At 48.9% G+C, this 21,476-nt stretch overlaps 1 protein-coding gene across 1 annotated transcript in view; it reads right to left on the bottom strand.

Annotated features, from left to right (window-relative positions):
- The window catches only part of BCORL1 (BCL6 corepressor like 1), a 65,445-nt gene extending 46,772 nt beyond the window's left edge, over positions 1 to 18,673 (bottom strand). The window contains 4 exon segments of the mRNA XM_037821773.1: positions 1,044 to 1,175; positions 4,248 to 4,469; positions 17,907 to 17,985; positions 18,580 to 18,673. Coding sequence (XP_037677701.1) covers positions 1,044 to 1,129 — 86 coding nt within the window. The 5' untranslated portion in view covers positions 1,130 to 1,175; positions 4,248 to 4,469; positions 17,907 to 17,985; positions 18,580 to 18,673.
- Between the last annotated feature and the right edge of the window lie 2,803 nt (positions 18,674 to 21,476).

Genomic DNA, 21,476 nt, shown 5'->3' with positions numbered 1-21,476 from the left:
GCATCAAAGTCTCAGCTACTTAAAACTAGATCAACTTAACCTACCAATGAATATGTACTCAAATCAATCCCACAACCTGTCCCAACCCCAGAGCATCTCTTAGTAATTATCTAAAGATATTCCTCATACGCAAAGGAAAACACTCATCTTACTCAGCATCTGCGAAGAATTTTGTCTTATTTTCCTAGGTCTTGACTTGTATATTCTAAAATTAAATTCCTTTTGAGTCCATCTCTAGCTTGTTCTCCAGTATAGAGAACATTAAGATACCAGGCTTCAGGGAATGGCTTAAAAAAATAAAAAGTTCTATTTCTCCTAACCCAAACCTCAGATACGTTCACACTTCTCCAGTTAGGAACAGAAGAAGAAAGTAGATAAACACAAAGACATTCATTCCTTTTCCCTTCAAAATTGCACACATACATCTGCACACATACTTTCAACACCAGATCTTGAATCCCAGAAGAAGCTGTACTGTTCTGTGTTCTAGGTGATTTATCTGATGTATTTGTATTTAAACACTCAATGGACTGAAAAATCAGCTCAACACCAGCCAAGATGGGGTGCTATGCCTTCTCTAAAAATGGTAGAGGCATTGCGACCATCACATACAGTGGCCAAGGGTTATGAAAATCAAGTATAAAATCAGAAGGCCATTTGGAGTGCCCAGAGTATGGGGCATGGTCAGGAAATGGCATATCTTGGACAAACAAATATTTTGGTGAACAGAAAGTAAAAACATAGAGACCAAACAAGCATCAACAACTCTCAAGACTGTATTAAGAAACAAAGTTAAACAGTGTTATTTTCCTTTGATACATCATAAAGGTCTCTCGACAGATTGTCACTCGCCTTGTACAGCAGGAAGGCGCTGATTGCCAGAAAGCCCCCATCAGAGTTTCCAGTATAAAGAGGAACGATCACACAGCCTTTCTTCCAGGCTTAGGTCAAGGACCTAAACCACCAGGGGTCTCCTCTCCAGGGTCCCTCCCCAGATGCTTCTCCCTGGAGGCCAGCCACAGCTGCCTTTCCAACATCCTCACCTCTCCTCGTTGATGCCACACATGCGAATCCGATCAGAACTGGTCCAGTTGTGCACGCCGCTGTAGAGCGGTGCCGTAGAGATCATGACAGCCAGTCACCACCCAGATAGGACCTGCTATGGCCACTCACCCCTGGAGAGAAAGAATCCAAAACAATCAAAACTCATAACAGGGACAGCTGCTTTAACAGCCTTTTACACAGCAACGTTTAAATAAAGGTAATTATAGCATCAAAGCAGTCTCTCTAACGAGCCAGCCTGCTATGGAAAAATAAAGTCCAAGTGGGAACGAGGAAGCACCAGCTTTCCAGGAATCCACAGGTTTCAGGATAGAGAGGAGGACACTGTTAATCATCTTAGAGTGGTTTTTAAATTATCCTAAAGACAGAAGTGCTTGAGTATTGGCAGGAAATGCCATCTAGTACAGATAAATGAGATGACAGTAGGTTTTTCTACACACATTCAGCCTAACCAACCACATCTGGAGGGTCGTTCCCATATATGAACAATGTATCAAAAGACTACTGGGGATCTTTTGCCTATCTACTCTCTAATCCATGGGTACTGAAGTATTTGAGTGACGCAGCCAATTTAAGCTCTCCAGAGGAAACACACGCTTTCTTTATAAGCCCTTCAAAATTACTCTATTCTGATTTCAAGTTGGACTTAATGCATATATCTACCTGGTTTGAAGCTCCCTCCAAATCAGATTCAAACCTCCTTGTATCAGTGTTCCATCAAGAACCGTACATTTCTGTCCTTGTCCTTTCCTCACAGCATGTTATCCCCATGACCTACCACTCCCTTCACCAGCCAATGCCCAGCTCTCTCCACCACACAACTTACTTTCTAAAGAAAACAAGGCATCAAAGACAACAGGTTTATCCAATGAGCTTACTCGAGACCCTTAAACCCTTAATTTATTAGCTAAAATTCTTATTTATCAAAGTGCAACTGGACAGGACACTAAGTTGATCAGAATTTTATGCTATTCTCCACTTTCCAGACAATGAAGCAAATAACAGTGAAACCAGCACACCAGGGTTTTGTTTCATTTATCCTTTAAACATTTTTCAGAACTTGTCCATATTCAACACAGCATCAACTATTTATTCCTACTTTGAGCTTCCTATGAACTCCTACCATGGGCCAGCACAGTCGTAGGTACTAGAGAGTCAACAATGAACAAAACAGACAAGATAGTGGAACTTACATTCTAGTGGGAGGAGACAGGCAATAAACATGTTAAATAATCTGAGGTTATAGTATGTTAGAAGATGGTGGTATAACACTGGCCAAGGGACACAGGCATGGTCTTGGGTGGAGAGGAGGTAATGGCTACAATTTGAAATAGGACCATCAGGTCTTGCTGAGGAGGTGACAAACAACCTGAAGGAGGTGAAAGAGTGAGCCATGTGGGTATCTGGGGGAAGAGCATTCCAGGTGGAGGGAACAACTTATGCAGAGGTCCTAAGGCAGGAGGCTGCCAGCCTTGACCAAAGGAGAGAGCCAGAGCACACAAAGAAGGGAGAGAAGTGGTAAGAGAGGAGAGCAGATGAAGACGGACTCATTCTCTTCTTGGTCCTCATTCCTACTCACTGTCTCTGCAGCATGAGCTACTGCTGCCCTCGCCTTTTTTTTCTTCCTACTTTACCCCTCTCTTGGCTTTCCTGACCTTGTGCCTGCTGGCTTCTCTAGGGCCCTTCTCAGCAGTCCAATTCTTTGCTGGTCAATCTCCCTCTACCCTCCCCAGAAACCTGGGCATCCACAGAGAAACTCTGGCCCTCATCTTGCTCCCCATCCCTACTCACTTCTGCCCACCCCCTCCATCTCTTCCCAGGCTGGTTTTCTCTTCCTACTGCCACCCCCCCCCCTTTTCTCTCTCCCCTTTCCCTTCCCTCTCAATCTCTATTTCCCTAGTCTCTCTTCATTCCTTCCCTTACTCCCTGTGTCTCTTTTCCCCCTCACCCCTCCTCTTCACCCTACTACTCTCCTAGCTATCTCTCTTCCCCCCTTCCCTCTTATCTCTCTCTACAGTCCTCTCTCCTCCAACTTTCTTACCTCCAACCTCTCTCCTCTCCCGTCCTCTTCCCCCAATCTTCATCTCACCTTTCCCATTTCCCTCAGTCTCACTTCAGTCTCTTCCCACTCTCCTCCTCCCTCCCTTTCCCCTTCTCCCACTGCCTCCTCCTTCCCTCTACTCTTTGTCCTGCCTCTGCTCTCTCTCAGTCTCCCTCTCTTTCTGTCTGTCTCCCTCTGTCTCTTTCCCTCCTTCTCTGTCTCTCTAGCTCTGTCTAGCTCTCTCTGGCTCTCCCCAATCCCATTTCTCTCACTGTGTGTGTGTCTTCCCTGCCCCTCTTTCTCCCTCAGCTCATGAGCGCCCAGTTTCATGTGCTGACTCCCAAATCTGCAGCTCTAGCCCTGACCTCTCTCCTTAGGCACAGACCAGAATTTCCAACTGCCAGCCACTTGCTGCTAATTGGACGTCCACTGAGCCCCTCCAACTCAACACGTCTCAAACTGTACTCATTATCTGTTCCCGTAAACATCTCCCCACCTCCCCAACCCCAGCATGTTTCCTATCTTAATAGCACCACTACCCCTAGCCTGGAAATTTCAGCATCATCCTCAACCCTCTCTCTCCTCCACGGCCACATCCAATCAGGAGTCAAGCCTTAATAATGCCATCTCCATCGTCTCCTACTCCTCTTGCCACTACCCTGATGCAGGCCCTCATCATCTCTCGCCCAGAATATTACAATAGCCTCTTAACTGGTCCCTCTGCCGTCAATCTCTTGATTCTACAATCAATTCATCTTCTAAAGTACCAGTTTGATCACAGTCACCCCCTCCTCCCCAAAAGCCTTCAATAGCTTTCCTCTGCCTGAGAAATCAAGCTGCATTTCTTAGCACAGCATTCAGGGCCCTCCATGAACCTGGCCGCAAACCTCCTGTCTAGCATCCTCTTCTGCCACATCCTGCCATTTCCCTGCCACCCTGGCCATCCCTGACTCCTAATCCTTCCCTAAACAGACCATCCAGTTTCAGGACTCTGCTGTTTCCTCATGCTGAAATGGCTTATTCCCATGCACCAACCCCCTACCTCTCTGTCATCCCCCAAGGCCTAGTTTAAATGTCTTCATGTCATCTCCACAGCCCCCATCAGGGAGAACCCCTCCCTCTCCGGTTCTTCTCAAACACTTACTTCATACCTCTACCACAGCACCGATTCTTAGTCTCCTCTGCCGTGCGGTGAGTTGGTGGCAAGGCATGTCTGTCTCCTCCACCAGACAAATTAGCTACTTTAAGGTAAGAGATACCATCTTTTTTGTCTCTGCTTCCTCCGCAGTGTCTTACATATAGTAAGTACTCAGTAAATGCAATGTTATATGCAACTGAATTCTGGATGAGAATTGAGGTGATGACCCTGAGAAATCACAAGAAGCAAAATCAGCCAAAAAATAAAGAAATAGCCGCTCAGTATGCTTACTTGCTGTAGGGAAAAAAAAATTGTACTTTGATGAAAAAGCTATGCCTTGTCCATAGCACACCCTTCCAGGCTGTCAGATTCTAGCCCACTTCATTGTGCTTGGGCTGTTGTGCACTTCTGTAAATTGCAGGTAACTGGTGGATATGCAAACTCTGTCTTGTCCCATAGAGTTCGGATTGACTTCCCTCCCCCTTGTGGAGAAACCAGTTTTGCCTCCATTTGCAATTCAATTCCTTGACTCCATATAAATTTGTGCTTTTTGACTTTTTCTTTGAACTGGTTATAACATCTGTCTGGTTCTATTCTTGATTAACGAGTAAAATAAAATCTTTAACACATGTTCATTTTTCTATTTGTACAAGACTCATGATTTTACCTTTTCCTGAAAATTACCTTCTAACATTACTAAGACAGTTATGTGAGTCAACACATAATTTTCAAACAATTTTCAACGAGGGGCAAGACAAATGGATTGTCCGCTTTACATCACTTCACCAGGTCCCCATTCCCTGCAATCCTGGTTATTCAAGTTTTTACTGTTTCTTAGAGTGTCTTGGAATATCCCAGCTTAAGAAACAAATCAGCCTAGAATGTTGGCTGATACACCAGGTACTTTTTTCATCCTTTCTCTATGTGATGCATTAGAGGATTCAGGCAATAGAAGGGCTGTTCTTGTCATAAGATGTATTTCAACATCAAATACAAGTTTTGGTTGCTACCTGAATATTTGTAGGAAGCAGCCATAAGTCAGTGACCACAGATTTTTCACTCTCAGGTTTATTTGTGTTCTGTTTAGAAAGGATCAGTAGTTGGTGGGGCCTGGGACAGAAATCAGAGGGGAATCCTGGCATTTGCAAACAGCACAATATGTCATCATTTTGGTAAAGAGCTTTCAGGACACCACCCCTGAAAAAAAAAACAACAAAATAACGACCACATGATACACACTTCCTGACTGCCTCGAGAGCAAAACTTATACTGGAGACCCCCATTTCCGTGAGATCCTGAAAATAGAAGCATCTACTTAAGTCTTTGCCTTCCCAACTTGTATTGTAATTTTGTCAGGACAGTACTCCTGCCTATCTAATGCCCACTGTTGCTAGGTAACGGTAGCCTTTGAAAATGATGGAGAGGGGAGTGTTAGAAGGCATAGGGCAGGAGAGCACTGGGGTAAGGGGTCTACACAAGAAGGTAAGAACAGGTTCCTGATGGCCACCATCAGATAGAAGGCACAGAAGTTCCTCAAAGGAACTTGGAAGAAACTTGGTAATCTCAAGTGACCCTGGAAGCACAGGCACAAGGATATGAAATACCTCAAAGGATTTTCCCAAATGTTACCACCATGAAATTGTTAAGAAATGAACAGCTGCATGGCCCAAGAATCAAATGCTGGTCACTGCCTGGAAGGCAGCGGGACCACTGTGAGCCATCCCCACTTCAGGGGAAAAAACTCAAAATACACATCCAACTCATGGCAGGGACACAGGAGAGCACATGCTCCACCAACCCAAAGTGATGAGCACGGCTGAAAGAAAAAACTCGGTAGAAAAGTCCCGTTTCAATTTAGGAGGCATGTGCATACAGAAGTAGAAGGACTGACCAAGACCCAAAGGAATGAATTCAACAAGCAGGTAGTCATACACTGGCAGCAGAAAGTAGGTATCTGGACATTATCACCACACTATGGAACCGGGGACACCAAAAAAACGGACTAATAGGTGAGCAGTAACTTTAAAATGGAGAAAATAGCAGCTAAGCCAAAGGTGAGCAGTAGTGGAAGAGAACCATAAAGAAGCACAGATCTTAAAAAATAAAAAATAAAAAAACCAAAAGGGGAGAGAAAAAAAAAAAAAAAAACACCACCAGAAGACAAGGGCAGGTGTGAAAGGCACAAAAGAGAAGCCCATGGCATGTAGGAACCAAAAGGGAAAAAAAATGAAATAGGGGAACCTGAAATATTTCACCATCATGGGCTAAACTGAAACACTGTGGGGAAGCACTAAGGACAGACATGTTAGAAAAGTTTAGAGAGCATATGTTATCAAAAAGGGAAGAACAATATCAAATTATAGCCCAAGTCAGAGTAAGAGGGAGTTGGTAATAGGGGACATGCAGAACTAAAATCTCAAAGGAGATTCTACATATGGGGTAGAATCTTGCTATGTTTCGTTTTGTTTTGAAATGAAGATGCCCAAACAAGCAGATTTCACAACAGTTATGAGCAGAAGCATGGTCATCATGCATATGAGGAAGAGAAGGACATTTAAAGGAGGTAATAGAGTATCTATCTGATGGATGTTTTTCACCAAGGTAGACATTGTTTTAAAAGTTTTTAACTTTGCTTCTATGTATATATGTTATATTCTACAATAAAAAAATATGATTTAAAAAAAGTTTTTAACCTTGAAAATGACCAGATAGGGTCTTCACCCAGTTGACAAGTTCTCCAGAACCATGTCAGTCTCTTTGTGGCCGAAGACCCCTTATATGCAGAACAATAGGAGGTGGCAATGGATGGGACACAACGAGGCCCTCCACACACAGTGTAGAACCTGCCCATTTATTCATGGTTGGACTCTGCCACCAAGACAGTAAACTAGAAACCCAAGACTAAGAAGGTCTCAGTTAAACTATATCTGGTTAGTACTTTAGTACTCCCCCAGGCTTCTTTTGGTTCATACTGTCTGGCAACCTGGAAGCAATTATGGCTTAGAAAATGAAAGAGCTGGAAAATATTCATCTTGAAACCTGGCCCTAAATCTGTCCTCAAGAGGATAGGTGTGGCCAGTGGCCAGTTTAAGGAGGAGGGTTGGGTCAGTGATGACTAATGAGTAAAGAAAACCAACTTTAGGACCTATTGCTCCAATAGAAACACGGAGCTCTGGGTAAAGTTCCCATAAGAAAGAGGCATTCACTTTCAAACATCACAGAAGCAAAAGAGAGGTCACCCCATTATTCCGCTTTGGGAAAAGCAGCATTTAAGACACCCCCGAGGAGATCCAAAAGACCACTGAAGTTGAGCTCCCAGGGTCAAAGTGAAAAGACCATCATTTCTGTACAGTCACCTGAGAGCCTTTAGAAAGAAGTCAAAACTTCTCAAAATCATTGTTTTCAAAAGGAAAATGTACACATATTCAACAAGGATGAATTTACCTGGCTTTAATATGGAACTCTTACCATAGATCTTACCCACCTTATCTCTCTACCTCAGTCCACAGGAGACAAACATTCCTGTTTTCTCTACTTAACTACATACCCTAACCCCTGCCCTCCAATGAGAAAATTCTAATTTAAATTGCTCTAACTCAATGATTTCCCATATAAAAATATTCTAATATTCTCCTCAGCCCCGCCCCAATACCTATGCCCCCTCACTTTTCCCTACCATTAACTAAATATCATCATTCCCTGACACTCAGTCCTAGGTACATGACCCAATCACTTAACTTTGTTTACCTTCATGCTAGTTCCTCTACTACCATCAGCAACCCACCCCCAATCAACTAGAAATAATCTGCCAGGCAATTTAAAGAAGGAAGAAGGGCCCTTTGAACTGTTCACCCCAACCTTCTGCCAAACTAAAATTATTCTAGCACTTTCTATCCAAATATTTCCACTGGTTTCCACCCCAAGGGATCAGTCTTATAAGGGACATTGCATCCTGTTCTCAGATACATTAATTCCTGTATTTATCAACAAGGCTAAGCAGTTGCCTGTACATGGCTCCAGCATGGACACATTCATGGATGCCTTGGGTAGTTCTGTGTTTAAAAATCTTACCTATAAACATTTATGAGACTTGATACAAAGGAATATTAGCTGTTAAACACATGAGAACCTCCTCTTTCAAATAAATGTAGTTACTTCCAAAATAGTCACATTGGGAGGCTGAACATTTATCTCAATGCAGTGGCTAGAGTTTGTAATCTCCCTAGAGCTCCTCAGTGAGAGTTAACATCCAAACCTGGGCCACACCCTGTTCAATCACCTCCCTATTGCTGAATCCCAAACCTTTGAGGGTCAATGTGATGTTTAGAAATTGCCAAAATCCATTCAGAACCATCTAATCAAACAGCAGCAATACCCCCTGAAAAGCGATATACTTTAGCACCTATAGCCCAAGGTGAGAAAACCTGGAAAACACTTCCAGCCCCCACTTCGCAGCCAACTGAGAACATTTACTATGTCATCTGTAAAATGGGAATAAACTAGTCCCTATCTAAAGTTGAGACTAACATAAAAACACATGAAAGAATTAAAGGTAACCTACTATATTTTCATACCCCCAGGTAATTTTAGCTTTTCTACCCACTGCCATGATACATTTTTCCTACTACTCAAATAGTTCTCATTTCCATTTCTTGCCATAAGGAAATTATTTTACTTCACTTGGGGAAAACACCTCATCACAGCTTTATACCAGACCTGGGCTCTAGCTACAATATTTTGTACAATATCTAGATTTTACAAATAGATACCTAGAAAACCTAACAGATCATATGAAATGAATCAGCCTTTTTCAAAACACAAAGCCATCTCAAAATGTCACCCTAAGTAACTAAGGTCATGTTTTGAACACTTATAATTTCTGCTAGATCAAAAATACAAGTTGGCTTTCCTCAGTCTTGGTCTTCAGCAGGACCATGTGAATATTTAGTGTCTTTCCTACTGCAGAGTTGAATCACTGTAATCTGAGACCTGAATCCCTTTTGTGATGTTTCTGTGTCCTCCCAGCTATAGGCTGTGACACTGGCCCTCTGGTGTCTTCATTTCAGTAAACCACATTCATGATATGGGATTTCCATGATATGGAATCTAATGAGGATTCCTCCTCACCCAACTTTTGTTGTGTGTTTTTAAAAAACTCTCCTGAACCTCTTACACAAATACTTGGGGAGGCCATTATCAGGTTATTTTTTTCTATTCTCCCACCCCAGACCCAGGTAGCTATGGGCCCAACAATTATATATATATATGTACACACACACACACACACACACTAATATAATATATACATATATAATATAAATATATATTATATATATACACTAATACTACATACTTTATATGTACTTTATATGTGTATATGTATACACTTTATATGTATATATACTTTATATATACTATATTATACTTTATATATGTATATATACTTTATATGTATATATACTAATATATATATATACTCACATATATAAAAAATCTATCATTAAATAGTATTAGCTCACAGAATTTCAAATCCTCATTACTGACTCAACCTGCTACCAGTCTATAGGTTACTCAAGGCTAGAAGGAATATTTTCTACTTCTTTTATAGCCCCTTCCCAATAGTGTCTAGGATGATACAAAGCATACACTATGTACTCAATAAATACATGCTAAGTTATCGAGAACAACTGAAAACCTCTCTATATCATACGGAGACCAAGAATCCATGTAAAAATCACTGGATCCATGGATTCCTTTTCTTTCCTTTGCTCTCTCAAAAACTTTTTCTTTTTTCTATTCTTTACTTGCATGACAAAGACAATCACAGAAATAAAATAAAATTGGGCTGGAGCAAAACAATAAAATCAACTTCCAATGATCTGAGCATGGCTTAGCCACAGCTAATTTTTACCCCGGCTGACTTATGGACTGCCTTCTGCCACTGTCAGTAGATGTGTGCTCAGGGAACAACTCATTTGAATATTTACCTAAGCAGAATATAAATAGGAAGGTAAATCTGCTGGGGAGGGGGGCAGTAGAGAATAATAATACATTTCCAAAGTCCAACAGAAAGATTGGTTTGTTAACTGACCTACTGTTTTAGATTGGCCTGCTATCACTCTCCCTATATATTGTCACTGCTTATGGAGAGCTGATTGTTGGCACCCCAGTCCACCCCTGCTGCAGAGAGGGAATCTATTTCACATGCCATCATTTTTCCTTGCCCAGAAGTTTGGTTTGGGGATACCTGAGCTATTTTAGATACTATTCTCTCCCATTCAATCGTTGACCAACATTCTTGTCACAGAACCATACCAGACCCGGGCTCTATCTTCCAGCTTTTGTAGAACTTCCAGATGTCACAGACAGCTGGAAAGCCCAACCAGTCATAATTAAACACATCAGCCCTTTTCAGAAGGCAATGGTTTTCTAAAATGTCATCCTAGTAACTAGGCTTGGGCCATTTTTTAAGCATGGCCCAAAATTTTCCCTGAAGTTTCAACTGGATATACAATCTTCAGTTCCTGCACTGAAATATTGAGCAGTGTTACAGCACAGCTGTTAAAGAAGCTGCCACTTCCACCTCAAAGGTAGATGCAATAATGCAGTGGTGAGCCAAGCTATCTCTTCCTACCACTTTGTAAATGCTCAATGTGTACTAACACAACAGGAATATGGAGAAAGAGCACAGAGAATCAAGATACAAGGGAAGCTCGGGAGCTTGCGACAACTTTCATTCTGCAACCATGTTTCCCATCTAAGTGATATGCAATTGATTAACAACATTTAGACAATAATATAATAATAGATACCACTTATTGAATACCTACTATGTGCCTGGCACTATATGTACATGCTATTATGCAATTCTCACAACCCTCACAATCCCCACAAATGGATAGGATATTAGTGTTATCCTATCCATTTTATAGGTGAGGAAACCGAGCCTCCAGGTAGTTAAGTGACTTGCTTCATGCCAAACAGCTAGAAAGTGAGAGGGCAAGGACTCTAAGCTAAGCCTGTATGTCCCTAAAGCCCTCTAGGTGATTCTGCTGCACACTAAAGTTTGAGCACCACTGCACTATACTAACCTGTGCACGGTGCAACCAAGTTAAATTGAGTAAAGTCTCATCATTATAAAACACCTAATCATCTCATGGATTCAGGTATAGAGTGCATGGCCTCACCCTTGGGATCATGGTCATGGATAGTACACCTCTCTACAGAACTTGGAAAAACTAAAATCCACTTGTTCTCCCTTGTCCTGACACCAGCGTTATAACAAAACTCAACTGTACCCTTACATGGCACTAAGATTTCTAGGCATACCTTAGCAATGAGGTAAGCAAAGTTTGTTTCTTAGCAGACAGTTGGTAAAGAAGCCCGAAACACAAAGCTCTGCCTGCCCCTTAGTACTCTTGATTCTTCACGGATGCTTAGATTAAGGTCTTCTTAAAATCCAAATGAAGATGTATCCTGCCTCACATACTCTGATGTGTCAATCTGAAAATCATTACATTTTGCAAATAGTACATTGTTTCTCTTTAAATACATCACAATTCATTGACCAGGGAAAATGTGACCTTGACAGGCAATTTGTTAAAATGTTTTAAGGGGGAAAAATGGCTTTTGCTTTAAAAAAAAATGAGACAGAGAGAGAGCACATTTGAATGCTGGGGACGGAAACACGGAGTTAAATTTTACTCGTGACCAGAATTCAACTTCAGTTTGCCAAAGAAAGTTTTCATCATAAAAGACTGTTTTTAAGTTGTGAGCAGTAGGAAAGGGTACAATTTAGAAAAAGAACGGTTTGTATATTATTTTTAAGGGTGACCATTCAAAAACTGGCATTAATAAAGCAAGCTTGCATGTGAGAGTATATAAAATACTGTACTAACGTCCTAGTGGCTAGAAGGTAGATTACCTATTATAACCTCCCTCTTTGGCTGTCGTGACGCTAAACACTCTGACCAGCATCGATTCACACCTAATTTGAACTCTGGCATTAAGAAATTTCTTTTCCTTTTGAAAACTACCGTCTAAGGGTCTTCCTTCCTCCTTCCATGACCATCAGTAGTTTCTCCCCTTTCCCATCTATTTTATCCTAACAACCTTCCACTTATCCCCAATGCTCTCTGTTCCACGCTAATGTTCACTTCCCCCACTCTAACTCAACCAGGACCTCCTTCTCTCTGAATTGTGAATGCTGGTTAGTCCTGGAAAACAGCTCTCTACTCCCTGTGGCCATTCTATTCTCTCCCAAACTTAGCTTAGCCTAGAATCAATGAACCACAACTTCAGATGTCATAAGGTCCAACCCCCTGATTTGAGCCTCTCCCTCCATGCCCCCACCTCACCCTCTAATTCTGGCCCAAGGACCCTCATGCCTCACTGTTCTTTATCCTCTTTCACTCTAGAATTCCCATCACTCACCTCCTTATATCTAGGATCCCTCCCACTTACAAACAGGAAAAACTGGTGTATTCCCACTTTCTCCTTATTTCAAGGCCATTCTATTTAGGACAGTGAATCCCTTCCCCCATTCAGTATCCTTACTTTGGTCTAGATTTTCTAATTAATGCTTAGGCTTGTAGCCCTGGTTCCCTGCTAACCCCTGCCTCCTGGCTCCTACCATGGCAGTAGTATCAAAGGCAAGTTTTTACCTTTTCCAACACCAGCTCTAAGTGACACATGAGTAAATGTCTTTGTCCTTTAGCTCTTTATTCCTCTCTTTTTCTCTCACAATCTGTGTTTTTTAACCTGTCAACCATCTCTGCATTCTCTATTTCCTTATAGGTAAATATATTTATCTTTACATTTCTTCCTAAGTGCTAGTTTCTCCCCAATCCTACTTTTACCCAAGATCTTCCTTATCTCTTGCCCCATCCTTAGTAATTCTAGCATGAAAGTGTAAGGAAACTTAAATATTCTTCAAACTTAACTTTGGAAAACAGTATCCTGGAGATTTCAAGATTCCACTTTTTCTTTACTTGGCCGTAACACAGGACCAGCAATGATCACCTTTCTTTCCCTTTTACTACCCAACCAACTCTCTTCCTGACTTCTTTTGCCTTCCTTCCTTCTAGCATTCAAGTCCTTTTCTCCCATAATTCTGTTCCCCTAAAAGAAGCCCCTCCCTAAAACCCATAATCCAGCCTGATCATGTCACGGGAGCCTCTGCCACCTGTACTAAATGTTTTTTTCCCTCCTATTGAGTGAACTGCATCACAAAAAAAGCAAAGAGACCCCTGGAGGAACCCCCTTTGTGTCTCAAGAAAGTCCATGCCACTCTCCCTACCCTTTCCTGGCAAATCAAAATAGCCAGATCCACGGGTGCCTGTCAGTGCAGCCATCATTTCTTCTTGAACTTCCTCTCCACTCTGACCAATCCAAGCTGCAACAGCAGAGCTTGCCAGGGCCTTAGCTTTCCTCTGCCCTGTCCCAATGATTTGCCTTCCCTTCTTTACTGGCCCATTCTAAAGAGCTAGTCCTCCTTAACCCAGACATTAGGGACCCTTCCCCTTTCTCCATCAATGGCTTACCAAAACTCCTGTTCTCAGCTACAGAACAGAAGGAAACCTACACCCCCTGCTGAAGACCTGGTGACACGGTCGGCCCTCTTAAAGAATTTTAGTAAGGCTCTGTGCCCTAAGACCTGGACCCCTGGTCCCCTACACTTAAACCGAGGGCAGCTGCCTCATCACCCTATCAAAAGACGTGCCTATTTATTCAATATCCACATGACTTAGTCAAAATGACCATATCCCTTCCTAAACTCTATTCTCAATCTTCAGATTCCCTTAACTGGACTCGCCCAACCCCCTTGCTCTTCCTTCCAGTCCTTCCTACTAACTGTGCTTCTCCATCAGAAACGTACAGGTTCTTCCTCAACTTTTTGCTTCTATTTGGGGCTCCCGGGTGCTTCTTGAGATTGGGTTGCCCTCCTTAATCCCAAGTGGGATCCCCTATGTTTCTTTCCTACATGCTATCATCGTCTTTAGTACCACATGGTGACATCACTCTCCAATTTGAGTACCTCTAGACTCTGCCCCAAATATCCTCCACTGTGCCACCTACCATCTCCCCCATAACAAAGCTCCCTATATTCCAATATTCAAGGACAGGAGAGACAAACAGAGAACTAGATGACCTTTAAAGTGCCTTCCAACCTTGGGGTTTTATTATCAACCTAATCCACTCCCAACTCCAATGCACCCCCTCCCCCGTATATTTCCCCATAAAATGTTTCAGCAGCGCGACTCTGAGACATAGCCTTCTAAGTTGAAAGAACCATGGGGTTAACCCAGCCTAACGCTAACCTACAACTGCACCCCCAGAAGTCCCACCGAAGGTTTCTGCAACTACACTCCAAATCTGTGCCCCGAGACGACCTCCAAACTGCCTCGAGAGTATTCAGATGTAACGCGAAGTTACTGGGCCCCCTTCCTACGTTCCCGGAGAGAGCCCCTAAACCCTGGGGCTTGACACGTTCTCGCCGGGGACGCCTGCCCTTAACGTCCACTCTAGGAGACACCAAGAATGAATGTGTCACCACATCGACAGTTTCGAAGAGCCAACAGTGAAAATCTCAAAACAATAAAACAAAAACCCTAGTGCTTCCACCGGGGGAGGGGGTGTGGGCGGGCGGAATCGAAGGGCACCCCCACCGGCCTGTGCTGTTGGTCTCCCGGGTTTGCAGTGTGCTTCCCTCCCGCCTTTCTCCTCACATCTTTGCCTACAACAATCTCCTGCACCTCCATAACGCTAAATCCCCGAGCCGAGGTGCGGCCGGCTCCTCCCAGCCTGGTCCCGGACGTCCCTCTGGCCCAGCCTTCCTCTCGGCGGGACCCTGGCAAGGAGGGCCCCCTCCACCGTCCAGCTTGCCTCCCTATCCCTTCCCCGGCCCCTAGGTTCCCCTGCAGGGCTCTGTCCCGAAGCAGAACCTCGAGGAGCCAAGCCCACGAGGCCCGTCGCGGGACCCACCACCCCCCCTTCCTTCTCCCAGCACCTCGTCCTCCATGCACCCGGCCCCCGGGACTCCTCTTCGTCGTCGTCCCGGCTCGTACCGCCCCCCGTCGGGGGCTCCACCCCCCGCCTGCCCCCGCCCCCAGGACGGCCCCCTCCCCACCGCGCGCCGCTTGCGCCCTCTGCCCCGGCACGGGACTCCCTTTGGCCTCCGTTCCCCGCCCAGAAGCGGCGGCGGCGGCGGCAACGGCTGCGGCGGCCCCAGCAGGAGCAGCAGCGGCGGCGGCAGCGGCGGCGGCAGCAGCAGCGCCGCCCCGGCCCCGCCCCGCCAGAGCCCCACGCCCCGCCCGCCCGCCCCGCCGCCGGACTGCTCCCCCCGAAGCCCACCACTGAGCCCCCCCACTCCCCGGCCGCGATCCGCTCGAATCCAGCTCCGCCGGGCCTGCTGTCCGTTCCTCACGCCCCTTAGGACCCGGGGTGGGGGAGCCCGGGGGTTCGCGGCAATCCCTCTCCCTGCTTCTCCAGGGGCTGGGGGATTGCCCCTGATCCCGAAACCCGGCCCGGTAGCTGGAGCCTGCCTCCTTCCAGCCCTGGGCTTCGCTCTCAGACCCCTTGCCTCCAGGCCTGGCGCGAAGCGGGTGGAGGGTTTGTACGCCAATCTCCCTCTAGCTTGCCGGGGCTAGTGTGAATTGCCCCCGATCTCATCCTCCTTCAATTTAAGCCCCCTCCCCGCCGCGCCCGGCCCGGCGGCCCCCGCCCCTAGGGCAGCGGAGCCAGGGCGCTCCGAAGTCATCCCCCGCCTTTTTTCCAGGGACTCGGATAATTGCCCCTGCCCCCATCACAGCACTCCCACTCCCAAACCCAGGCCCCGCTGCCACCTAGGGGTACCCCTTACCCTATGGTTCCTACACCCCAGCACCGGGGAGAAAGCAGCTCTGAAGAGCACCCGTCGCACCTCCCCTCTGAGGTTGGAGGGTATTTTCTCCCGGTCTCTTCAAAGACTTCATCACGGACACCACCACCCCACCCCCCAAAAAAAACCAAGCCCTTTCTCGCCCTGCCCAAAGCCGACCAGCCTCCCTTCGAATAGTCGGGTCCTTGGGGGGTGGGGGGGAACAGGGAGTTAACAAGACCGTAGCCTCCACCTCCCTTTCCGAGGAATGGGGTAATTCCAATGGTTTCCCCTCCAGGATCAACCGACCCCCGTTTCCATGGAGACCCCCGCCCAGCCGGGAAGAAGACTCTCGGATCGTGGCGAACAAGTCTCACCTGGCTAAGGGAGAAGGGGGTGAGGAGGGGGTAGGGTAGGACAGGGATGGGGTATGAAGGTGGTAAGTGGAGGGGAGCTGTCCCGAAGGGAGGGGCGAGGACAGAGAGAGCTCCAGGGAGCGCTACGTCCAGGGACACGAAGAGGACGGCGCCCCCGGGGGGCAGGCAGAGCGGCCGCGGGGCTAAGAAGGGACAGGGTTTGGGGAAAGGCTTAAGATAGAAAGAAGCGGGTGGGGGGATACAAGAAAGCCGGGGACTCAAAAGGGGTGGAGGGGTTGGGGAAAAAAAAAAAAGACGCACCTGTTCCCGGGTCGGCTCCACGGGGAGGTTCAGGCCGCCACTCGGGCTCCCTCTAACCCCCTCTGAACCGCCACCCGCCTAATACCGCCCCGATCTGATGCCCCCCCCCTCCGCCCCTTATCGCCACCGACCTCCTTCTCCTCTCTCTCGGCGGCGGCGGCGGTCGGACTCTAGGAACTGAGAGGAAGAAGGGAGGGCTCAGCAAAGCGGAGGAGAGACAGAGCCACACACTGGCAGCAGCCGCGGCGAGCGAAAGAGTGAGGGGGAGAGCGGTGTGTGTGTGTGTCTGTGTGTGCGAGCGAAGCCTGGTGGAGTGGGTGCCGGTCGCGGGGCTCGACGGGAAGTGGAGTCCGGCCTGGTTCGCGGGAGGCGTCAGCCCCCGCGCCACGGGACTACAATTCCCAGAATGCCGCCGGCGCGGGGAGGGGGAGAATAGGGAGGAGGAGGCGAAGGGAGGGAGCGAACAAGAGAGGGAGGGACGAAAGCAGGGAGCAAGCGGCGGCGAAGGGGGCAGAGCCAAGCAGCCCCGGTGACACTGGGAGGGGAGGGGAGGAGGAGGGGATCGCTGCGAGGACCGAGCGGATTCCGGAGAGACAGCGGTGGCTGCAGCAAGCCGGGCAAAAAGCTAGACTCTCGGGAGAGGCGGAGGTGCTCAACCCCAGGGGGCAACAAGAGCCCCACGCCCCCCCAACAGATGCCCCTAGAAGAGGGAGGTTGAGGAAGGGAGATCAGTGCGCGGTGGCCAGGAGCTTCTCTCTCTTCCAACCTTCCCCACCTTATGCCCCGACCTGACTTTCTCAGGCCACTGGTGCCCGATCCAGTGTGCAAATCCGGAGACCCCAAATCCCGCCTGCTGAGCAACACAGAGCAGACGCATTCAGTCCCCTCCTCCCAGGGGCCTAAGGGAAGCTCCCCTCACTGGCAGGGCGTGACTCCCCCCTTCTTTCCGCCCCCCCCAATCGTCGCCACCCCCATCTCCCTCCCCGGAACCCCTCCCCTGAAGCCAGGGCTCGCCTCTCTCTCTCACCGCCAAGACAGACACGGAGTCCCTCAGGGTACGACCACCCAGTCCCCTCCCTTATATTCGGCACCCTACCCACCAGTATCCCCTTCTTAGCACTGCCTCCTTACCTAAGTAATAGTGGGGGAGACCCGAGTTGGACTGGTGGCTACTTTCCCTCCGAGACTGGCTGTCCTCCGCCACACCGACCTGTGTAGGGACAGAGCAGTACATTAATACTCGCATTTCCCCCACCCCCAGGTTCAGATCCCCGTGGAAATGGCTCACCAAAAAGAGGGGTTGGTAGTGGAAGTGAGCAGAGGGTGAATCCCAATCTTCAACCCCCATCCCAGGCGTGAAAATCCTGGGATTTGTCCCTTTCCTTAAAGGCCATCAAATAGCTTGGGGGGTGGGTGGGAGGAGTGGACGTGGGGGTAGATTATATAAACCCCAACGTCCAAGCGACTCGAAGCGACATTACATTGTGGGAATAAGATAGGAACTAGGTTGCCACCGCGGGAGGGAAAACATGCCCCCCCAGTCGCCGTCCACCCCCCCCCCCAAAAAAAAAACACCCGCATATCCCTAGGAGAGTCAGAAGGCCGAGAAAGGAGGGAAGGCGGTTTGAGTGCTGGAGAGTGAAAAGGTTGTAGCGGGGAGGGTCCGCGCCCGCCCCTCCCCTTGAGAGCTGAATCCAGATGCTAAGAGGTGGATGAAGGGGGTGCGGCATAATTGCAGACGGTGTCTTTCCTTACTTTTCCCGGAATCGCAGCCGAACACCGTCTAACACAAGGAGTTGCTTACCAGTCAGTCCCCTAGCCCCATTTGTGCGCGTGTGGCTGCCGGAGCCCGGGAAGCCCGGGCACAAACTCCGCGGAAGCTGGCCTTCGTCGCCGCCGCGCTGCCGCGGGCCTCCCTCCCTCCGCTCCCGGCCCCGCTGATCTACCTTCGCCCCCGGCCGAGGCCAGACCCCGCTCGCAACTCCACGCCCCTACTCCACCCCCGGCTCCCCCTCCCCTCGCCCTCTCCCCGCCGGTCCGGCCCAGCCCCTAGCGCCGCCCCGCCCTACTGCTCGGTCCCGAGCCCAGCAAGTGCCCCGAACTCGCCCCCCGCCCCCACGCCCAGGCCAGTCCGGCCAGGCCTGGTTTCCCCCTCCCGCCGCGCCCCGCCCCCGAATCCACGTCCTACTTCGCCACCCAACTCGGCCCGGTCTCGGTTCGGCCAGCGCCCAGGCCACCAGCGTCCCCAGTTCGGTCCGGTGTGCGGCCACCCACCCCGCCCTTGCCTGGGTGCCGGCCTGGCCCACTGCCTGCGCCCGCCGAGCCGGCCCAGGCGCGCGGTCCGGGTCCAGTTCCCGGTGCCGGCCTCGGTCCCAGCGGCGTTGCCGCGTCTCGCCACGAGGGCTCGGTTCACGCAAGACCAGAACCTGCACGGGATGGGGGCCGCGGAAAGCAAGTTTCTTTATCTTCCCCCCGCCCCCGCCGCAGAGCCGCGCGGTCTCCCCCACACACACACCCCGCCCGCGGCGCCCCCTTCACCTGGGCTGAGCCCCCCAGCCGCTGTCGCAACTTTGCTCTTCTCCACGCTGCCAGGGAAGCGGGCGAAGCGGGAGGAGGAGGGAGGTGGCAGGGGGTGCTGGGATCAGGCCGCTGGACTCCGGGAGGACACGTGGGGGAGGAGGGGGAGGAGGAGGAGGAAGGGGGGCCGGGCCTGCAGTTCTCGGGGCTCCCCCTGCCAGCCCCGGGGAAGCCGGAACCCCGCCAGGCAGCCGCAGACCCCGCACTGGCCACGGGGGAAGAACGGAGCCACCTTCCTCTGCCAGCCCACGGCTCCGGTGGTGGGGGGGGTCGAGCAACGCCGCTCGGGGTCGAAAAGCGAGCGTTTTCGCTTGTGCTTTTATGTGTAACTCTCTCTCCCCGTTTTAACTCTCAGTTTATGGGGGGGGGGGTTCTTGCCTGCCGGGGAAGGTGGGGCGCCCCCGCCGGCTGCCCTGCCCCTTCCCCAGCCCCCCACTTCCCTACCCAGGGCGACCTCGGAGCGTGGCTCCGGCGCTCTGGCAACCGAGGCCGCCCGCGGGCGCAGCCCCAGCCCCGGCGCCGAAGTGGGACAGGTGCTGGGGAAGGGAAAATGCCGGGGCTCGCTGCCTCTCCTCGTGTCTCCCGGGCGTCCCACCCTCCGGGCTGCAAACCCCCTGGGCCGCTCTCAAAGGACAGCCCCTCGTCTGGGTAGCGGGGTGGAGGGAGGCATGGGGGTGGGGGCCAGGGCCCGGGGGAGGAAGAAGGAGGAAGGGGTCGAAAGGTCTGTAAAGGGGGAAGCCTGCACGAGTTGGGGCCGAAAACCCTGCTCGAAGACGACTGGGCTTCTGCCTGCTTTCCTTGGGCTCCTCTGGCACCAATCCGAGCCCCCTTGACCCTTACCCTTTACCCTAACGACTCCCCGCCTCACCAAAGGAATAAATCCTCATATGTGTTTACATCCCAGGCCATCCCCGGGACTAAAGGGCTGAGAAGCTTGCGGTCCACATTCGAACTCTGATGACTTTACATTAACTCCGAGGAGAGAGCAGCTCGGAAGGAGCTGAAGCTGCCAGCAAACTTCCTTTCAGTCTTCGGATGTCTCTTAGCAGCTCCAACCCTGAGGCTGCCGTGGTGACTTCAAAGCCATCACCTCTGCTGGCCAGGAGTGCAGTAGGGGAGGTGCCCAATAGTTCCTGGAGGGTTCCGAGCTTTGTAAACGGAATATAAAAGGAATAGCAAGAAATTGGGGAAAATATCTTTATGTGTAATTATGTCAACGATATTTATTATATATTTACCTATACTAAGGAAGCCAGAGGGTCATTTTGACTAGGTGGAGCCATGCTGGAATGTCTTCCTTCTCCTCCTCCTCCTCCTCCTGCCTGCCCCCTCCCTTCTCGTAGGCCCAGAGTTTCTCTCTAAGCTATGGGTGTCTTCTCTCCTTTGGAAGAGCTCTAGAGATGGCAGTTGAGACTTGACTGCTATGTCTCCCTCACCTGGTTTGAGGGATGTGTATGGGTATTGGGGAGGAGGGCAAGTTATCTGAGACCGTGGTGGCTTTGCTGTTGCCTGAGGCCTGGTGTTCTTTGACCCCTCATTCTTGTCCTCACCAACCTCAAAATCCATCGCCAGCGATGTGGACACAGTGCTCACCATTTTACTTTGCTTTGGGAACCTCTTGGCTTGCTTGTTTTACTTGGCCCTCCCACCTACTCATGCACCCTACCACTACCACCTTAAAAAGTGTTTGGCCTAAGTCGCACCAAGAGAAAGTGAAGATGTAGAAACAATTTGTTTCAGCTAATCAACAAATGAACTCAAATGTAGGAGGGGAGGAATCACCTCTAAGGGGCCTGGTAATTCAGACCCCACCAACTCTGCTTTGATTTGAGTTGGCTGTCTTCACTGATTTTAATTAATCTAGAAATTACTCAATCCCCACTTCTCTTAAGGCTCTGAGGGCCTTAGGGCTTCTTCGCTCCTTGTTTAGAGGCTGAAATGGATTCTGGCCACCTCCATTCTCACTAGTCTGTGTCTCTCTCACAATTTGGCTGCATCATGTATCTGGCGAAATGAAGGTTGGGGCAAGATGGTTATTTCCTGGCTGTAGCTCTAGCTTCTCTGAGCCCTTTCCTGTTGGGGGCCAGGATTCCTGCCCTACAGGAGACGATGGGAAACCAAGGA

This window comes from Choloepus didactylus, chromosome X (assembly GCF_015220235.1).
Source record: "Choloepus didactylus isolate mChoDid1 chromosome X, mChoDid1.pri, whole genome shotgun sequence".
In the NCBI taxonomy this organism is placed as follows: domain Eukaryota; kingdom Metazoa; phylum Chordata; class Mammalia; order Pilosa; family Megalonychidae; genus Choloepus; species Choloepus didactylus.
The sequence above is the reverse complement of the archived record's forward strand: the minus strand, read 5'-3'. Positions and strand labels throughout refer to the sequence as shown.